The 19995-nt window shown below is 42.4% G+C and overlaps 1 protein-coding gene across 4 annotated transcripts in view; it reads right to left on the bottom strand.

Moving 5' to 3' along the window:
• Window positions 1–594: 594 nt before the first annotated feature.
• The window catches only part of mbd5 (methyl-CpG binding domain protein 5), a 68439-nt gene continuing 49038 nt past the window's right edge, over window positions 595–19995 (bottom strand). For 3 of the 4 annotated variants that reach the window (XM_018735568.2, XM_018735565.2, XM_018735566.2), the window contains 5 exons: window positions 13579–13799; window positions 12319–13476; window positions 8590–8663; window positions 7093–7168; window positions 595–2182 (listed from right to left, as the gene is read on the bottom strand). In XM_018735568.2, the coding sequence (XP_018591084.1) occupies window positions 2120–2182; window positions 7093–7168; window positions 8590–8663; window positions 12319–13476; window positions 13579–13799 (1592 nt within the window). In that variant the 3' untranslated portion in view covers window positions 595–2119. Of the gene's footprint in view, window positions 2183–7092; window positions 7169–8545; window positions 8664–12318; window positions 13477–13578; window positions 13800–19995 lie in introns of those variants that run through there. The other variant, XM_018735569.2, reaches the window with a different exon arrangement.

The following is a 19995-nucleotide window of genomic DNA, read 5'->3' on the forward strand; positions in this document are numbered from 1 at the left end:
TCCCTGCAGATGACCCTGTAACAGGAAAAAGCCAGTTTGTTTTGCTGTTAGGACCCCTGGTCACACTGGGTTATGGACAAATTTCACTGCCCACACTCAAAGAGCCTAGACAGATGCTTGGGGACTCAGTGTCTCTTTCTGTAATTTCACAGACGAATACTTAAAAGGTACTCAAACACATTGGTTAAGCCTGCTTCTTGACGACCGTGTCCTAACAAAATAACTTGGGCTTCCATGAACAGAGACCTTGCACTCTGAAAAGTCACCCGTTTCTTTATCGATACTGCTGATTATTCCACCATGGCAGTTAACAAAAAAAAATAAAAAATCTAACAAAGTTACAGTGCTTTAAAATAATACATGTACTGGATGCGTTCACAAAATTCCACTTAAATAATGAAAAAAAAACATGTATACTTGTTACAAACTAAATGAAAAAATAGGCTGTTCCTCTTAAACAAGAGGAATAAAGTATATACTCTAAGGCTTGTCAGAGTTCACAACTCTTATTAGTGTTATTGCCAACTATTACAATTATAAAGCTACAAATAAATACATAATGCATTAATAACTTATACAACAAGAACAACAGAAACAAAAAGAACAATTAAGGCCCCTAATTAAAAATAAAACCAGTGATAAAGCTTTGGCAGCTGGGTTTCTTGCATTTGATATAAGGCTTAGGTCATACAAACAATCTTGCGTATTTGGGTAACTTTCGCTATGGTTTAAAAGGAAAAGATAAATTGACCTGCATCTGAAATCCCAGTGTATCAGTTGGCTGCTTTAAACTGTCAGATACAACAAGCTGCTGGAAGTGAATTGAGACTTTTGACCCCAATTTGACATATTCTAAAAAACATCACAAAATGCCCAAAGAAAGTAAAATGCCTCATTTCAGTTGCTTAACTATGCTGTGTTTCACTCTTGCCAATATTACAGATATTTGCAGTCACCAGACAGAATATCACTGGATTAATTTCCTGTACTTCAGACTACAGCAAGTGATATAAATGGGATGACAAGTCAGTTTAACTTCAGATTTAAAGATTTAAACCTTGTGTGCTATAATTTTCCAAGTGGATGCATCTAACACTTAGAATTCCTATCTGTATTATCAAAAATATTCAAGAAAAATAATTGATTTACTTTTGAAGTACAAACAACTACTGAATATCTTACTACACACTTAGTACACACCCTAGTCTCCATACTAGTACATGGCTTTTCTTCTCTTGTAACATGTATGAGGCTGGATTATATGCGCCAGTCAAGTAGAGAGCAGGGATCTAGAGAGACACATCTGCTGTGGGGTGATCTATGTGCACAGCCACGCAAGTGATGCTAAAATTTCACTTGTGGCTCCGAGTGCCACGGCGACTTGGTTCAAGAGGAGCCCAGAAGCACATTCAGCTGGTAAAGTTCATTCCTTTTCAAACACACATAAATGAACACTCTTATTGGGTGTGAAGTGTCTGGTACAATCCAGGGATTATGTAATCATGCCTATTTCTCCTGCTGTTTGGTATGAAAACAGCATTTTAATTGTAGTCATACTGTATAAAAGCTTTAGGCTGTATCTCTTTATTAATCCTGTTTACACTGGTAGTCATACTGACCATGTACTGAATAAAAATCAAAGAAATTTTTACACTTTTTCTGTTTTGTACAATAAAAGATAAAGTGTGCATTGGGTACGCTTGTACATGACCATATTATACAACATTTACATTTTTTTCAGAATATCACCATGAAATTTGTCTATATACATACTGAAAATGTATCAGAAATATTTGGACTGTTTATTTCCTTATATGGAGGATCTTTTTTTTTTTTAATTATTCTAGAAAAAGAAAATAGTTCTTCAGCAAGCTGTAGACAAATTGCAATTATTGTTTACACAGTTTCTGCATGGCTTGTCCAGCACCTTCACTCTCAGTCTGTGCCTAAATGGAGGTGGATTTGGGGGGCAATGGGGAAGGGCTTGAAAAAATACTGTACCGCTGCGTGATTGTAGCACCAGGGGCTGGGGTGGGAAGGGGGGTGGTTAAATGATTAAGACTCTGTATGTACACAGTTCCACAGTTGAGCACTGGACTGGCGACCAAAACATTCAATGTTATCTAGAGATCTTCCTCCTCTTGGGCTTGACCTGCCGGTCCCTTGTTGAGATCTGATGAACCTGGAAAACCGGAAGCAGAGACATAGGTACAATGAGTACAGCGATTCCCAAGTCCTTTCCATTCATTAGACTAGTAATTCTGATACAGCAGATCAAGAAAGTGACAGGACAGAGTAGTGGCAGAAAACACACTCTGGGCCCCTAAATGTGGCTTCCTGGTGCTTAATACCTATTTGTCTCTTCCCTCAGAAAGCAATCAAATGCATCACAGTGCTACACACTTCAAAACAAAGATTATTCCTCGCTTTTTTCTTGACTAGATTTGTATAATTACATTTATTTATTTCTTTTTTACATATATTCTTTTCCCAGCTTAGTCAGTGCTAATTGTGCTTTTTTTTTTTTTAAAGAAATTTTACCCCCTTGCAGCACAGCAAGTACACCAGCTCAGGAGGGGTTGAGAAAAAAAAAAAAGAGGCACACTGCTCCTCACTGCACATGTAGTACCTTTAACAAATAGTACCTTTTTAACATATATTTCCTTTGTAACCTTTAAATATTTGAAAATGCTGCACTCTGCTAGAAATGCATATGTAAAACTCATTCTGTTTCTGGGATTCTTGAGTGTACAGAGCATCTGCATCTTACGTGCCTTTAGTTTTGTCTCAGAATTTTTTTAAACACGAAAAAACACACTCCCACTTCCACAAGTGGATAATACTTTTAAAAGTACTGTATACCAACTGAGCTCACTAGTGAGCTACACCAACCCTCTGCTGGGTGACTCATGTTACTCTTAGATATCCTTTTAGCATCTCTTATTTTCTCAGTAAAGGCACATTATGTTTACATAGAGAACTCTAAAGTCTATTCTGCTGTATATTTGTGTTTTTTTTTAAATTTTTTTCTCCTTTTTATAAGCAATGTATTTTTCATAAACATGTTTATTATTATATATTTGTATTATTACAGCTTCATTTACTTTTATTCATTTAGCAAACACTCTTCTCCAAAGGGACATACATCTCATAGGAAATACAACGTGTGCATTACATTAGCAGACAGAGAGACTTACATGCAGATGCATGATTCCAAAGTACAGTTAGTTTGTTACTTTCCACCATATGAACCAATGTACATCACACAAGTAGCTGCATAAAGGTTTATCTGAATATCGACAATTCCTAATCACATTCCTTATATATATATATATATATATATATATATATATATATATATGTATACACACACACACACACACACACACAAACATAAACATTTACATAACACAAATAGAGTAGCTGCATGGAGATTTACCCATTGCTCAACAGTTATGATCTCAAAGTTTATCCATTACGTGAATTTAAGTGATCATGGGAGAAAGGAGTCCAGAAGATGTAAGTTTTAAGACCCTTTTGAAATGTAGACAGAGATTCAGCAGTTCTGAGTGAGAGGGGATGGTCATTTCACCACATCGAAGGCAGAACCAAAAACCTTTATGCTTTTGGACCATTTGTGTGTGGAACCACCAAGCAGGCAGAGGTAGAGGAGCATAGAAGTCTGGTTAGGGTGTAGCAGATGATCAGCTGTATTGTAGATATCAGGGAGAAGATCCATTTATGTTTTTGTAGGCCATAAACAGAGTCTTGACTTTGATCCAGGCAGCTATAGGAAGGCAATACAGAGAGACGAGGAAGGGAGATATGTGAGAACGGATCGGCAAGTCAAACACAACTAGGGGAGCAGCATTCTGTATCAGCAGTAGAGGTTTGATGGCAGTAGCTGGGAGGCCAGACAGGAGAGAGTTGCAGCAGTCCAGGTGGGATGTCACCATGACCTAGACAAGTAGTTGCACAGAGGCTGTTGTTAAATAATGCCAGTCCTACAGATGTTATGGAGGATGTATCCTGTAGGTTCAAGTTGTGGCTCTGATGTGCTAAGAGAAAGACAGACTTGAGTCAATTACTCCTAGACTCTTAGCTGAGGTAGGTAGGCAAAATGAGTGAGTTGTCCAGTTTGATCGAGAGTTCACGACAGGAAGACAGGCCAGCTGGGAGGTGAAGGATCTCTGTTTTGGAGAGACTGAGTTGTAAGTGGCGATCAGACATCCAGGCAGTGATATCCGATAGGCAGGCAGTGATGTGCGAGGAAATGTCTGAAGCTCCAGGAAGAAATGAGAGGAAGAGCTGGGTATCCATCATGCAGATTGAGGAGAGTAGGGGGCCCAGTATCAAGCCCTGTGGGGGACCAGGTGAGAGAGGCTGAAGAGATGAACGGGAGCCCCGCCAGACCACTTGGTAGGATCTGTCTGATAGGTAGGACTTAAACCATTTTAGTATTGTTCCTTTGATGCCAAGCACACCAAGAGAGGACAGTAGAATTCGGTGGTTGACAGTGTCGAATGCTGCAGACAGATCGAGGAGGATAAAGAATGTTTATCTCAGAAGGTTTATATTTTAAGCTGGTTATATGGACTTTTTGGGTTCTATGCTGTCAGTTCCAAAATTCCTGTGCAAATTGAGACTGACTGTGCACTGTTCTATCTGCATCTAAAAATTTAGGGTCCAATCCTTGCTGAGACATGTCGCACCTTAGAGTAAATTTGATAATTTCCAAGACTAAGGATTGCTAAAATTATTTATCTCCTTGTTATTGATACAAATACTTCTGTCCACATATACCAGTCTCTCAAACAGTAGGGTGGTATGGGAGGTACTGCATTTTAGCTGTGGTGACCTTTTTTTAAGGTAGCAGGTAGAGACAAAACAAATCCAAAGCGGAAGTGATCTGAACAGCTGTGTCTGGCGGCTCCCAGTTAATGAACATTAACTGACTGAGCAAATCACACGATTCAAATTATATTTACTGGAATGTATTAACTACTGAATGCCCAAGTTTCAAACTGTGCTACACAGAAACTGTGCTGAGGAATCCCTTTATAGCTCAGATGGTCAGAAAACTGCTCGCAGGTGGATTAGTGCTAATGAAACACAGCATGCAGTTTGTGTATTTGATCATTTGTGAATCATAAGAATGTACTTGGTTTTTAGATTATTAAAAGTAGGAAAAAGAGAAGCCTTTGTATTTATTGTCTGCACAACACTGCTTAACTGAAATCCCATTTTTTACATCTTATAAAGCTAAGAAATATAATGTAAATGTATCATTTTTTCATCATACTAAAATTTGCAACTTACTAACTGTAGTCCTCACTAACATTTTAACCTTAAAATTAACTGTATCAAGGAGGGCGCGCTGGCGCAGTGGGTTGGACCAGGTCCTGCTCTCCGGTCGGTGTGGGGTTCGAGTCCCGCTTGGGGTGCCTTGCGACGGACTGGTGTCCCGTCCTGGGTGTGTCTCCTCCCCCTCCAGCCTTATACCCTATGTTGCCGAGTTAGGCTCCATGACCCCGTATAGGACAAGCGGTTCAGACAATGTGTATGTGTGACAATTAACTGAATCATGTGTTCTTTAAAATAATTATTATTGCTAGACATGCTCTTTCTTTTTTGTGTCCTCCTGTTCCATAAGAAAAAGCATTTTTCGCATAAAACCCATTCACCGACTCACCTATCATCGTTTAATTTTTGTCTAAGCCAAGAATTTACATTATTTAGCAAACGCTTTTTTTTTTTTCCAATTTAGCGTACGTCTCCAAAGCGATGTAAATCTCTTACATTGATATTTTCATGTTGCACTTTTAGCTTTCTCTTTACTGCACCAGCAGACCAAATGTGTTTGCTTGCTAACATGAATGGAAGCAAACTAAATGTTTTGTAAGTAAAACGTTTTTGTAAACAAAATACAATTGCTGACAGACACAACTGAATAAATAGGAAGTACATCCCTTGCGCAGCACGGCCACCCAATGTTATCATACAGCAAACAGAATGTTGTCATTAGGTGTTATGGCCAAACACTGGGACTTGATAATAATAAAATAATGGTAATGGGATGGCGATCATAAGGCTGCGTGGTTGTAAGTCGAGAACAACTTATATATTGGTATCAGTGGGGAAAAAGAAAAAAAAAAAAACACACACGCATGAAATACAGAAGTTAGAAAAATTTCTTCTTAGCAAATAAATCAATACAAATGTAAACAGCTTAAAGAAATGCGAATATGGCTGCAGCTAGTTTCTCCTTTAAGGGGGTACCTCAAGGCTGCATCCACAGCTTTGTGCAAGTCTTACTGAGCAATTCCTTGTTGTTTAGACCAGCTGCACACATTCAGCCTGTGGAAGGCCGGCAGAGCCCCGAGCAGCAGCAGATCCTTATAAAGCTAGGGCGTGGGCTGACAAGATGGAAACATGGTGTGAGCAAGGCTGTAGCAGTGTGTAATCCGCTCTGCCTAGCTCTGCCTGGTTGACGGCAGCAAGGGTCTTTGATCAGCAACGGCTGTCACAGTTCAGCTTGGCCAGTCAGCCCGAGGAGACAGTGGGAGGCAACGGGGAAGCTACCGTCCTCATCAAAGCATAACATCCGCCAGTTGGGACTACGGCATTTATCATAATACTAACTGTGAGCCATTTTTCAGTCTCAGAATTTTGGTTGTTCACTGCACAGTCTCCTTCAAAAAAATTGTCATCGACTCAAATCAAGCATGGTGCTGTGTAACCTGTAGTGCGGAAAGCAGGGCTTTTCCACTTGCTGTACTGGAGACTCGATTCCAGGAGGTTTCAATTTTAGTCACCGGATTCAACTTGATGTCTTGGCTTAATTGCTTTCTGAGTTCTCAGTTGCGGCAGGAGACCTAGAAAACCAGCTGAACCCAGCCCTCTAGCACACAACCTGCCTTCCGCTGGACTAGTACAGGAGCACTATAACTGAACTGGGGTGAAAAACCAGGCCAGTTTCAACAAATTTCCAATAATGGCACTAATGACAGCACAAATAAGATGCCCAGAGATGAAAATTATACAGCTGAGTACACCAAATTAGAAATAAACAGATTGAAAATGCCTACTCACGTTGCCCGACATTTTGTCCAGCTCACTCATGGCCTCATGTATAGCAGCTTCTAAATGGTTATTCAACTTCCCACCTCTGTTACAAAAGGGAAAAAACAAGTCTTACTTATCACTTCATAAGCGTTCTTCTTTTTGCCTATGTCAATATTACCAATATTTTAGAAATAATACAAACATACACATATTTTCTCCAGAGAGTAATCATTTTAGAACAATATTACTAGTAAACATTGGGTGAAAAATAAGTCTGCTGTTTCCAGTAGCATCGACAAGCATTGCCCTTCACAATTTACAGCACAATGGTAACCAATGATCCAATCTGCATGGATTGCACTACAGTAAGGCCTTCCCAACTTACAGACAAATCTAGCAATGTCAGATATGAACAAAAACGGCCATCTGTCCCATTTCCTGTACATTCAAGTGCGTTGCTGCAGATGGGATTACTGAGACTGCAAGTAAATGCCATCAAAGCCATCACCATTTTTATTGTTATAGTTTATACCATCTTTTGTGCCGTTTTCTTTTTACTAACCCAGTACAGTATGTCTCTGAGCACTGTGTTGATAACAAAAGGTGCACAATTGCTATGGAAACAAATGCAGAAACACTAAGGAAAGTTGAACAAGGTGAAAACATTTTAAGTCTTGCCTGTGCTTTACACTGAAAGTGACGATCAGAAATAAATACTACACTACTGGCACATTTAATGCATTCTTAGCAAATGATGATTACATATCAATTTGAAAAGTTGTCTTTTGAATAAGTGTCCAATCACTATCACCTTCGTAAGTTGACAACTTATTTTATGCTTCCAAAGCACACCTTTCCATTGTACTGGATTGTGGGCAAAGTAAAGGTTGGGCCGTCTTATTCCATCGAGGTAACCAATTTGAACACTGGTTGCACCAGGGGTTAAGAGGGCTGCTGGACTGTCACCAGCCCACTGGGCAGAAGGGCAGCTTGGCTAATAACATGTTTTTTATCAATAAAACAGTGCAGAGGAAATAAAACTCACACTGACATGTACTGGATTGATCATAACAGGTCTTAAATTCATTATTAATCAAAACACAACAAAACTAATTCACAACCTCTGCAGGTTGCATAAACGTATACATGTAACAAAATGACATACAAAGTGAATTAAGCAGTGCAAGCAATAGATTCTATCATAGAAATTTAGGTTGACTCCCCGAAACCCAAAAGTTCCAACTGCTTAACTCCACAAAACCCACTGGTCTACATTTGCTATGTTTCATGGAAAAAGGAGAGGACATGAAGATTATGTAATATAATAGAACTTTGATTTCGACACCTTTTAAGTTTATGTGTTCCCATTAATGTTGACATGCCGTATTCCGCACAAGCCTGATATACCTTATATTGAATCTCTTCTACCCTGTAACAGCTCAGGGAGGACAAGTTCAAAACCACTGACAAATGGTTGTACCGGGGGAGTGACCGAGGACTCGTTTCATCCAACACGTGACTCACTTCCTGTTCAACTTGGTGGCCCTGTTAAGTGCCTCCAGGTCCTCGGTTAGTGTCTTCAGCTTCTCTGGCTCCACCTGGGTGAAGGCAAAGAACAGTGCATCATGTCAGTTAGACCTCTACTTACATGCACATTCAAATTTGTCCACTTTGGGCCTGCCCATCAAATTGCTGCCACACTCGGCATGTTCCTCCAGCAAGCACCTGCTCCACACACCAAGTGCTCTGCTGTGGGTCACACTACCAAGCAGCACTTGGAGCAAAGGAGCTATCTGTAAACATCATAACATTACAAATGCACATGAATAGATATAAAGTGACACCTGCTACAGATCTAATTCCATCATGACAAAAGGCCATAGCTTCCTGTAATGACTTAAAAAAAAGGTGTCAATAGTTCTTGATTCTTTATAAAAATTAGCAATCATTCTGGGATTAAAAAAAGCCTGTCCTAGAGGCTTCTCAATTATCGGTCTATTGGACAAACATACTCATGTCTTTAATGAGGATGATGATTACAAGAAAGCTGTAGTTTTTCAGTCAATGGTTTATAAGTCCACAGGTGACAGAATGTGCAGTAGTGCTTGACAGTTTGTGAATCCTTTAGAATTTCTCTATTTCTGCATAAATATGACCTAAAGCAGGATCATATTTTCATGTAAATCATAAAACTAGACAAACAGAACCCAGTTAAGCAAATGAGACAAAAACATTACACTTCATCCTTTCTTTATTGAGGAAAATGATCCAATGTTACATATCTGTGTGTAGCAAAAGTATGTGAACCTCTAGAATAATCAGTTCATTTGGAGGGGAAATTAGAGGAAGGTGCTTCAGTCAATGGGATGACAATCAGGTGTGAGTGGGGGAGTTCCTGTCTTATTTAAAGAACTGAAAGCTGGGGCTTCACTGTCAAAGTCTGATCTTCACAACACAGGTTTGTGTAAGTGTGTCATGGATTGAACAAAGGAGATTTCTGAGGACCTCAGAAAGCAAGATGTTGATGCTCACCAGGCTGGCAAAGGTTACAAAATCTTTTCTAAAGAATCTGGACTCAACCACTCCACTGTCATGCAGATTGTGTACAAATGGAGGAAATTCAACACATTATTACCTTCCCCAGGAGTGATTAACCAACAAAGATCACACCAAGAGCAAGGCTTGAAACATTCCAGAAGGTCACAAAGAAATCCAGAGTAACATCCAAGGAACTAAAAGGTCTGTTTTGTGTTGGCTAATGTCAGTGTTCATAAGTCCACCATCAGGAGAACACTGAACAACAACGGTGTGGATGGCAGGGTTGCAAGGAAAAAGCCACTCCTCTCCAAAAGGAACATTACTGCCTGTCTACAGTGTGCAAAAGACCACATGGATATGTCAGAAGGCTATTGGAAGAATGTTCTGAGGATGGATGAGACCAACAAAGAACTTTTTGGCTTCAATGAGAAGTTTTACGTTTGGTAAGAGGCAAACACTGCATTTTAGAATAGGAACCTAATCCCATCTGTGAAATATGGTGGTGGCAGTATCATGATTTAGGTGTGCTTTGCTGCCTCTGGACCAGGATGAATTGCCACTGTTGACAGAAGTATGAATTCTGAATTGTACCAGGAAATTCTACAGGAAAATGTCAAGGTATCCATCTGTAAACAGAAAATCAAGAGAAAGTGGGTCATGCAACAAGACAACGACCCTAAACGCACAGCAAATGTTGTGAAAGGAGCTGAAGCAGGCAGTTCGTGCAAGGAAGCCCAGCAATACTCCTGAGTTGCTGTTGTGTAAGGAGGAATGGGCTGAAATTCCTCCAAGCCAAGGTGCAGGACTGACCAACAGTTACCAGAAACATTTAGTTGCTTTTATTGTTGCACAAGAGGGTCACACCAGTTATTGAAAGCAAAGGTTCACATACTTTTGCCACACACAGATATGTAACATTGGATCATTTTCCTCAAATAAATGAACAAGTATAATATTCTGTTTTGTTTGTATAATTGGGTTCTCCTCATCCAGTTTTTGGCCTTTAGTGAACATGCAAACTTTCAAGGGCCACTGTAGAATGAGAGCTCAGATCATTGAGACTGATACTGCGTGGACTGTTTGCTGACCACGCATGTGCACAGGGGATCTATACATTTACATTTATTCATTTAGCAGACGCTTTTCTCCGAAGCGACGTAGACCTCATAGAAAATACAATGTGTTCATTACATTAGCAGAGACAGATGCAGAGGAGTGATTCTTAAGTACAGTTAGTTTGTTACTTTTCACCACATGAACCAATATTCATCACACAAGTAGCTGTATAAAACTTTCATAATATCCATGATTCCTGATCGACTTCCTCGTAATTTTTTTTTGAGATACTCATAAACAATTACGTTACATTACAGGTGTAGCAGCATAAAGGTTTATCCATGGCATGATCTTAAAGTTATAGTGCATGAACATTTACACCTTACATGAACTTAAGAGGTCATGGGCAAAGTGAGCCTGGAAGGCATATAGGGGCATATATCTATAGGGGGACCTGGTGGTAACACAAGTACTGGGCACCTGGATCAAAACTCTGACACAGTGCTATAGTGTCTATAAGTTTTCAGATTCAAGTAATGTGTGGCACAGTGGCAAAGTGAGTAGCACTACTATGTCACAGCTCCTGAGTGGTATGAAAGGATGTGGGTTTGATCCCTGCTCAGTCTGTGTGGAGTCTGCATGTGTCTGTGTGGGTTTCCTCTGGGTGCTCCAATTTCCTCTATGTGAGTGACAGAGAGTGTGTTTCACTGATGTGTGGATGAGTGACCCATCGTAAGTAGTATATCTAGCAGTGCAAATCACTTTGGTAAGGTGTGTGTGAGCTGATAACACTACATAGAGTTCATTATAAGTCTCTTTGGAGAAAAGTGTCTACTAAAAAAATGTAAGTACTTGTGTTCAACACTTCTTTTAAGAAAGCACTGTAGAATCACCATGAAAAAGCTGAAACCAGGTGGCATGGTGGCACAGTGGGTAGTGTTACTGTCTCACAGCGCCTGGGTGGTGTGAGTGGTAGTGGGTTCAATCCCCGCTCAGTCTCTGTGGAGTTTGCATGTTCTTCCCATGTCTGCGTGGGTTTCCTCCCATAGTCCAAAGACATGCTTTTCAGGTTCACCCATAGTGTATGAGTGACAGAGGGAGTGTGTTTCACTAATGTGTGGATCAGTGACCCATTGTAAGTAGTGTATCTAGTAGTGTAAGTCACTTTGTTGACTAAGGTGTGTGGGCTGATAATGCTACATAGTATATATTGGAAGTTGCTTTGGAGAAAAGCGTCTGCTAAATAAATAAATGTACGTGAAAAAGTGCTATTTAAACAACCATGACAGAGAACACTGCTGAGGATATTTAAAATTCATTCTGTAATTATGCTGATTTTAATCCTTATGTGCCTTGAGCTCCTCACACAGGCATAAGCATCTGCATTTTGATAACGGAGGCTCAGAAGATACTCTGCCAGCTGATGCTCTCTGACGAGCCACTTTACCTGGGGAACCGTACATGTGTTCATTGGGATCCACTAGGCATAGCATCTGCGAGACTCAACTGATCTCTGTCAAACATGTGGACAGATTTTAATCTCACTGCCTAAAAAGGGCAGGGGAATTGGTACTTGTGTGCAGCTGCTGTGCAAAACTGAACAGTGAGAATGAGTCTTGCAAGCATGGGGTCTCTTTGCATTGGTGACAACACACTCACCCTGCCTTGCTGGTTGTTCTGCATGCCTGAGTGAAGTCCCTGGCCCTTGCCCACCAGCTTGCTGGCCCAAGGCGGGAAGCCCTTGATCTGGCCCCACACCAGGTCTCCCATGTGAAACGTCCGTGGCGGCCGGTAGTGGAGGAGCTCACTGGAGGAAGGAGAGTCGGGCTGCCGCAGGTCTTCCTCGCTACTGAGGCTCTTGGTGTCAGAAGGACTGGGTGCACAGCCATTGTAGTGCCCATTGTAGTGCCCATAATCCTTTGCCAGGGGGCCCTCCAGGCTAGTGGAGGAGCCAGGGGACTGGTCGTCCATTGGTAACTCCTGCCTGGAGGGGCCCAGTACATCCCCATACCCTCGGGCCGGGGTTGGATGCGGTGCACTGCCATTCATGTGAGCGCAACGCTCAACTGTCTGCTCCAGTCGCTCTTTGAAATTGGCGGCTGCCTGCTTACAGCTGCTGAAGCGGAGGCTCTCCTCCAGGAAAGCAGTGTGCTCCTGAGGGAGCTCGGCAGGGCATGGTGTCCTTTCCAAACAGGGGCTGCTGCTCCGCACTTGGGTAGAACACTCCAGGAACTCCTCACCACGCCACTGGGTGGCACCGTCCACTACTGGAATCCCCACTTCACCTTCCCACTGCCGCCTGGGGGTGCCGCGACCAGGGGAGCGGAAGTGGTCACTCTCTGGCGTTCCCTTGCCCTGCTCAGAATTTATGCGGGGGCGGCTACCCCGAGGCGGCTGTAGCTGGGTGTCCGTGTCCTGCTGGGGTGCTCGTTGATTGTGGATGACGGCACTGACAGCATGGGGGAGGATGACCGGTTCTCCAGCAGAGGTGGCAAAGGCACTCATGGCACTCAGGGCGGGGAGGGGGCTGGCCTGTGTAGTGCCACCTGCTGCAGCCGTGATCTCTACATGCATGCCCCTACTGGCTGCATCCACTACTGCCCTGTAGATGGCGTCCACAGAGTCCACTCTACCTCCTGGGAGACCTTCTGCTCCAGGAATACTAGTGGGCGGGGCCAAGGTTGAGGACTGTGGCTCACATGTGCCGTCTGGCAACTGCTGCAGCGAATTCAGCCCTACGGCCTCAGGAAGTGAAGGCATCCCTGACTGAGGGCTCACACGTTTGTTGGGGACTGAAATGCTTTCAGGCAAGCCCACCTGGCAGAGAGAAAAAACATAGCATAACATAATAATAAATGTCACAAGAGTGAGGCCTCACCCAAGTAAGTGAGCAGTTTCATTGAGGGCCTAGAGACTGACCTGGAAGTTCTGAAACAGACATGCCATGGGATTAGAAGCAGGGTGTTCAGGGAAAGGCTCTTCAGGGAAGGAGCGTGAAGCCTGGAACCCTTGCATGTCCTGCAGACCCTGAACGAACGGTGGCTGACCATGCTGTGGGACCACCTGCCCATGGTTGATGAGGGACTGGAGACGACCCAGCTGTGACTTGGTGAGCCTGATGTTCAGGGAGGAGGTGTCTCCTATGGGAGCCAGAAAGGAGGAGTGCTTATTGTCTGTGCAAACGTTTGTGTAATGACAATTCAGGTTTACGAACATATGTTATTAGTTTCCGAAAATACATATGAGGCACATGCGTATCAGCTCATACTTATAAAAAACACCTGACAAGAACAAAAATTTTGACTGAATATATGAGCCTTGGTGACACAAAGCACCACACAAGGCAAGCAGCCCTTTCCAGGTCTGGCTTGCCTCATCTTCTGCACATCAGTTGTGTTATGTGCTTGCTGGCAAGCAAGCAAGCAATATTGGTATTTTTTTATCATTGTGTAAAAGCATGATATTTGATAATTAGCCCTAAAACAAAAAACACGTTAAAGAAAGAGCTACAAGATACTGAAAATTTGGAAACAAAACATATAAATCATAAAATTCATTTAAAACGCTGATTTTGTGTGATTGGATTTACATTGGCTCCAGTTCCCCGCGACCCCGTATGGGACAAGCGGTTCTGAAAATATGTGTGTGTGTGTGTGTGTGTGTATTTTACTGCAAATGAAACTTTACGAACAAGCTCAGCAGAGAGGGGTTACAAGTGTTATGAGTGATTACAGTAAATACTGTACATTATAGGAATCAAATGTTTTGCTAGTGTTTTAATTAAAAAAAAAAACATTTATTTTACACAGCCTCTCTACGTACTTCACAATAATGAAGATATATGGATTACAATTAGAACCCTGAGCCCAGGAGCTGTGAAGTACCAGCAGTTTCACTGTGCTGCCCAAGAACAACAGAATAAAACAAGAAAATAATAGTAATGAAAATCATGAGAGGAAAAAGGGGATAGAAAAAAGAAAAGTGAAGTGAAGGCATCCCTGGGTGGCACAGTGGCACAGCGAGTAGTGCTGTTGTCTCTCAGTGCCTGGGGGGTGTGAGAATGTGGATACGATCCCCTACACAGTCTGTGTGGAGTTTGCACGTTCTCCCCATGTCTGTGTAGGTTTCCTCTGAGTGCTCTGGTTTCCTCACACAGTCCAAAGACATGCTCTTCAGCTTCCCCCATAGTGTTTGAGGGTCACAGAACATGTGTGTTCCACTGATGTATGGATGAGTGACCCCTTGTAAGTAGTATATCTAGCAGTGTAAGTCACCTTGGTGAAGAGGGTGTGTGGGCTGGTAACACTACATAGTATCCATTGTAAGTTGCTTTGTCTGCTAAGTGAATAAATGTAAGAAACATGCAAATGTGTATAAATGATTTTGAACATGTGTGTCTTAAGCCTGGCTTTAAAGGTGTCAAGAAAAGTTCTAATATTCTGGGGTTTATAAGTTTAAACTTATGTTTCTTAAACTTAAGTTTCTTGGCTAGAATGTTTAAAAGATAAGGCAGGAATTTTGCAGAATTAGTGAAAAAATGGTGAATCTTTCATGACTTAATAATGCAATATTTATTTGTGTCATTAAAATTAATGGTGTTTTATGAGACTTCATCTTATAGCAGATTTTAAGGAATGAATTATATTATGCAAAGGAATGTTGTACTTTAAAACGTAAAGTCTCCCATTTTCACATAATCCAAAAGACAAAAAATATTTCAACAAACAACACATAAATAAAGGTCATATAGAAAATTTGTAACTTTTCTATTTCAATTTCGCTCCAGTTGTTTAATCTCGCCAACAGCACTCCAGGTCTGCAATGGCCAATCTGGGATCATCATCTGCAGTACCCTATGAATGCATAGGGGGCACTCTAAGGGTAAACTCGGCCAGGCTGGTCTGCTCCTCACCATATGGCATGGAACCTGCTGTTCGACAAAAGGAGTGTGTACACACTCAAAACAAACTGCTAGCTCACAAACTCAGACACGGAGCCACACATTCTTGCTGAAAATCAACGGAATGGCTTGATGGGAGACTAAGCCAGGCCAAGAAACCAAAGTCTGGAAGAAACAGGGTTCTGCAACTGCCTCTGGGACCCTCCCTTTGCTCCCTTTGTCTACGATGAGGGGAAGTCTTTATGTGGCCAGCAAGGCCGTTTAACATGGGGCTGCAGGTTGTAATAACTCAGGCGACAGGCCATGCGCGGACAAGGTAAATCACAGCCGACAGCTCGTGTGCGACGCACACAGTACTGCGACACCTCACCAGACAGCCTTGTTTAGTCCTAGCCAGCTCACACAATGGCGCACACAATAGCACCAATTATAGCTCAATTTAGATAAAAGATAACCCCAGATTCCGCAATCAGCAAAAATCAATAGGGACATTAAGGGCCACCCTACACATCTGACGGAATACTCGAGCCAAGGTGAAAATCCATATTTTAGCACTGTGCATCTATTAAAGAAACCCAGTGGGACAATATCTAACAAGTTCTGCCCATGTAAGCATTCATTCGTTTGTCTCTATAAGCTGCCATTCTTTGGAAACTGGCTACCTTCAACTCCACTGCAATCCAGTATGTCTGCTGCGGTGTGGGATGCACGTTTAAAATTCGGCAGCCGCAACACGTATATCAAATAAATTTGATTGCGCTGGTGATACGAATGGAGAAGTCGAGTTACAGCCTCTCGACCGTTTCTTTGCGATCTATGACAGGCTCACACAACCGGCGCTGAAATGCAGTCCTCTGATGAAAAAAGTGCAAGTCATTTTCAAGGTCTGCCGCTATGAAAAGCTTCACGTCTTCCTCTGCAGAGCCCACCCAGATAAACACCTTCACAAAACAGAAAAAATATGACTCTGAATGGCTCTTGCTGTTAAGTAGCATAATTCTAGATATATGGCATGATCTTTCTCTATAACCCTCAAAGGTTAGTACACCGGAGAATAATGGGAGTGGTCATGTAGAGATTTTGTGTCTGAAAGAGTCACCACCAGCAAACAAAGGGAAAAGAAATAAAGCAGAAAATATGAGCATCCATGGCAGTGAGCAGCTAACCACAAGCCACTGTAGCATCATACATGAGAAGCAAACAGCTGGGAAACACCTCCTTAAGCATGTAGTGTGCAGATTTTGCTGCAGATACCCGGGATGTGTGCTTATTGTGCTTTATGTACAGGTTCAATGAACACTACGAGCCCACTGACTGCTGTACTTCACCAGAGCTGTGAGTCTCACAAATTGTCCATACAGTAGTCTGAGAGTGTCAGTATGCCAACATAAAACCCCTCATTTCTGTGTACAATATTTGTGACTTATAAAAGCTCAATGACTACAAAGCAGAAGCGACACAACCTCAATACAGAGAAAGCTGTTCAGCTAGGAGACCTGATCGATAAGGAGAGCCAATGGTGCTGCTAACAGGGGCGCTGCAGTGTTTGCCTCGTGTCTTCAAAAGCACTACTTCACCCAACAGATATTCAAGCAACAGTGTGCCCTAAGCACTCATTGCATGTGTGTGTTTAGAAGGAAAAGGCTGTCAGGCCTTGCTAGTGAGCCCTGCGAGAATGTAGTTTGCTCAGCAGCGCCGCAGCCTGCTGGGGTCCTGTCGCTTAGCCGAACATACCACATTCTCCCAACCCCTTCAGAACCAAACTCAGTTATTGCTGGCAAATGTCTGCCCTATGCTGAAGATGAGGATGATTTAGTTTTGGCAGTTGCCAGGGTGGTTGCTATGGGAGCCGGGGGATGATTGGTTGCGCTGCCAGCGTCTGGGTTCAGGGGGCTCCCTGACAGCTGATGGTCTCAGGCTCAGGTGGAACAGGCAGATGGCTGAGAGTAGGGTATTACATGAAAGTACGTTCACGCCCCTGACTGAGTGGACTGATGGGTGGGGAAAATGGGAGGGGGAGCAGGCTGAAAAGAAAGGAGGAGGAGCTAGCAGCAAGGCCTGGAGGGGCCACAGATGGGACTTGAGACCTGACTAGGCCCGGAGCACTGGCAGTCACGTCATGTCTGTGGGAGGCCGGGGAACACACAGAGACAGGCTGCCATTGCCGGGGGCGCAGCTGCCCTTGCCCAGTGCATGGGAAGGATGACACCCTTGCTGCCCCCCGCAGGTAGCTAGCCTTGTACTGCGACTAGCCCGAATTAGAGGGAGCGTTGCGGATGGTTGACTGCTACTGGTGACCTCCAGGCAGGCCCTGAATTACCTGCAGAACGTGGAGATAAACACTGAGATGCTGAGCGACATCAGCAGGCAGCTGGTGCTAATGAGAGCAGGTGGTTTTTAACCACCGTGCACATAGCACGGTGCTGTGGCCGAGTCCCATGTAAACACAGTCGATGGTCCGTTTAAAGGGAAACAGCTCTGAGTAAAACTAAAGGGCACTTCAGTGCACTGCTGCAGCTTTGCATCGCTATAGACTTCCAACTCATTTATCGCTCTCCTGTCAGTTGCATCTCAATGGGTCCTGGGTAAATGGATGAAGGGAGCGAGTCAGTATGGAAACAGAGAGCAAATAAATAAATATATATATATACACACACACACACACACACACACATATATATATATACACACACACACACACATTTTCAGAACCGCTCATCCCATACGGGGTCACGGGGAACCGGAGCCCACCCGGCAACTCAGGGCGTAAGGCCGGAGGGGGAGGGGACACACCCAGGACGGGACGCCAGTCTGTCGCAAGGCACCCCAAGCGGGACTCGAACCCCAGACCCACTGCAGAGCAGGACCCGGTCCAACCCACTGCGCCACCGCGCCCCCTATATATATATATATATGTGTATGTATATATACACACACACACACACACACACACACACACACACACACACACACACACACACACACACACACACACACACGTAAAATAAATAAGTGAATGTAATTTTACCTGATTTTCTGCAATGCTTTCTCATGACCACAAAAATTTGGCCAGTGCTTTACAATAGTCAATGGATAATGTCATCCATTGCAGTATGAAGCACTACATTTCCCACAATGTCAGTAGAACAGATGTAGCTGTCATAATACATAAGAAATTCACCTACACAAAAATTTGCTATTTACAACATGAGTACTCTGAAATATTTCAAACATTTTACATACACTATACTGTGATTCCATATAATTCAGGAGAACTTCTTTCCAATGTATAAAGCGTAGTATCTGCATCAAGTTGAATTTCTAACTGTTAAATATCAAAAGAACTGGCCTACATTAAACAGCAAAAGCTAAAATAAATGCCACTAGATTTTCCCACGTTACTGTATAATTACTGAAAAAGGTACAGTAGTTTTGTACAGACATACAGTACAGTGTAGAGTTAGACCATAATAAATGGAGGGCTTCAAAGGCAGAGAAGCAGCATACAATTTTTTATGCTTCAGAAATGCCTCTTGTGCTACTGTTTGTTCAGAATAAAATGAATCAGAGGAACAGAATCTGTTGCACAAGGCCAAAATTGCTTAGAGCCACTATGTTAAATGGTTTCTTGGGAGCAACAGGCACGGAAGTAGTTAGAGCTGCTACTTTTGGACTCAAAGGACTCAGGTTCAAGTCCCATCCCCTGCCGTCATACCCCTGAGCAAGGTACATACTCTAAATTGCTCCAGTAAAAATATAGCCTGGTATATAAATGTGCAAGTTACTGTTAGCTGCTTTGGAGAAACGTTCCAGCTAAATTAATAAATACATATTTAACAAAAATAAATGAAAGAAACAAAGACAGTAAGATAGAAAAGGACTTTCTTCATTTAAGAATTTAAAGAAAAAAGGGGTCTCTCAAGGGATGGAATAAATGATACCCTGTAATTTTATCACATTACCTACAGTACAATACACATTGCGCATACTGGACACAGTAGTCATACAGGAAATACAGGTGTTCCTCGATTTATGAAATTCATCAGTTGCTGAAAATGGTGTGGATATAGAAATTTCAGATACTGAAAGCATATTTCCCATTATTTTAAATTGTAAAAACCATGTGTTCCTGGCATACCTGTTAACCCCAAACCAATTTCCCTAAATATCACTAGACCACTGTAAAACACCTATAAAACCCTGAATCCCTGATTTCAGCTCTCTGTATATTTTTTTACATCTGTTTATTTAGCAGACATTTTTCTCCAAAGCAATGTAGACCTCAGAAAACAAAACAAAAGTGGATTTCATCTTCTACCTTTGCTTTCCTGCTCCCTGGCCATTCTCAGGAAACCCAGGCAGTTTTTACCTCACCAGGGTGATTCCCACTTTTCTTTTTAATTGATCATTTCTCCACAGGACGAGCAATAAACTAA

Source organism: Scleropages formosus, chromosome 21 (genome assembly GCF_900964775.1).
Source record: "Scleropages formosus chromosome 21, fSclFor1.1, whole genome shotgun sequence".
NCBI classification, from domain to species: Eukaryota; Metazoa; Chordata; class Actinopteri; order Osteoglossiformes; family Osteoglossidae; genus Scleropages; species Scleropages formosus.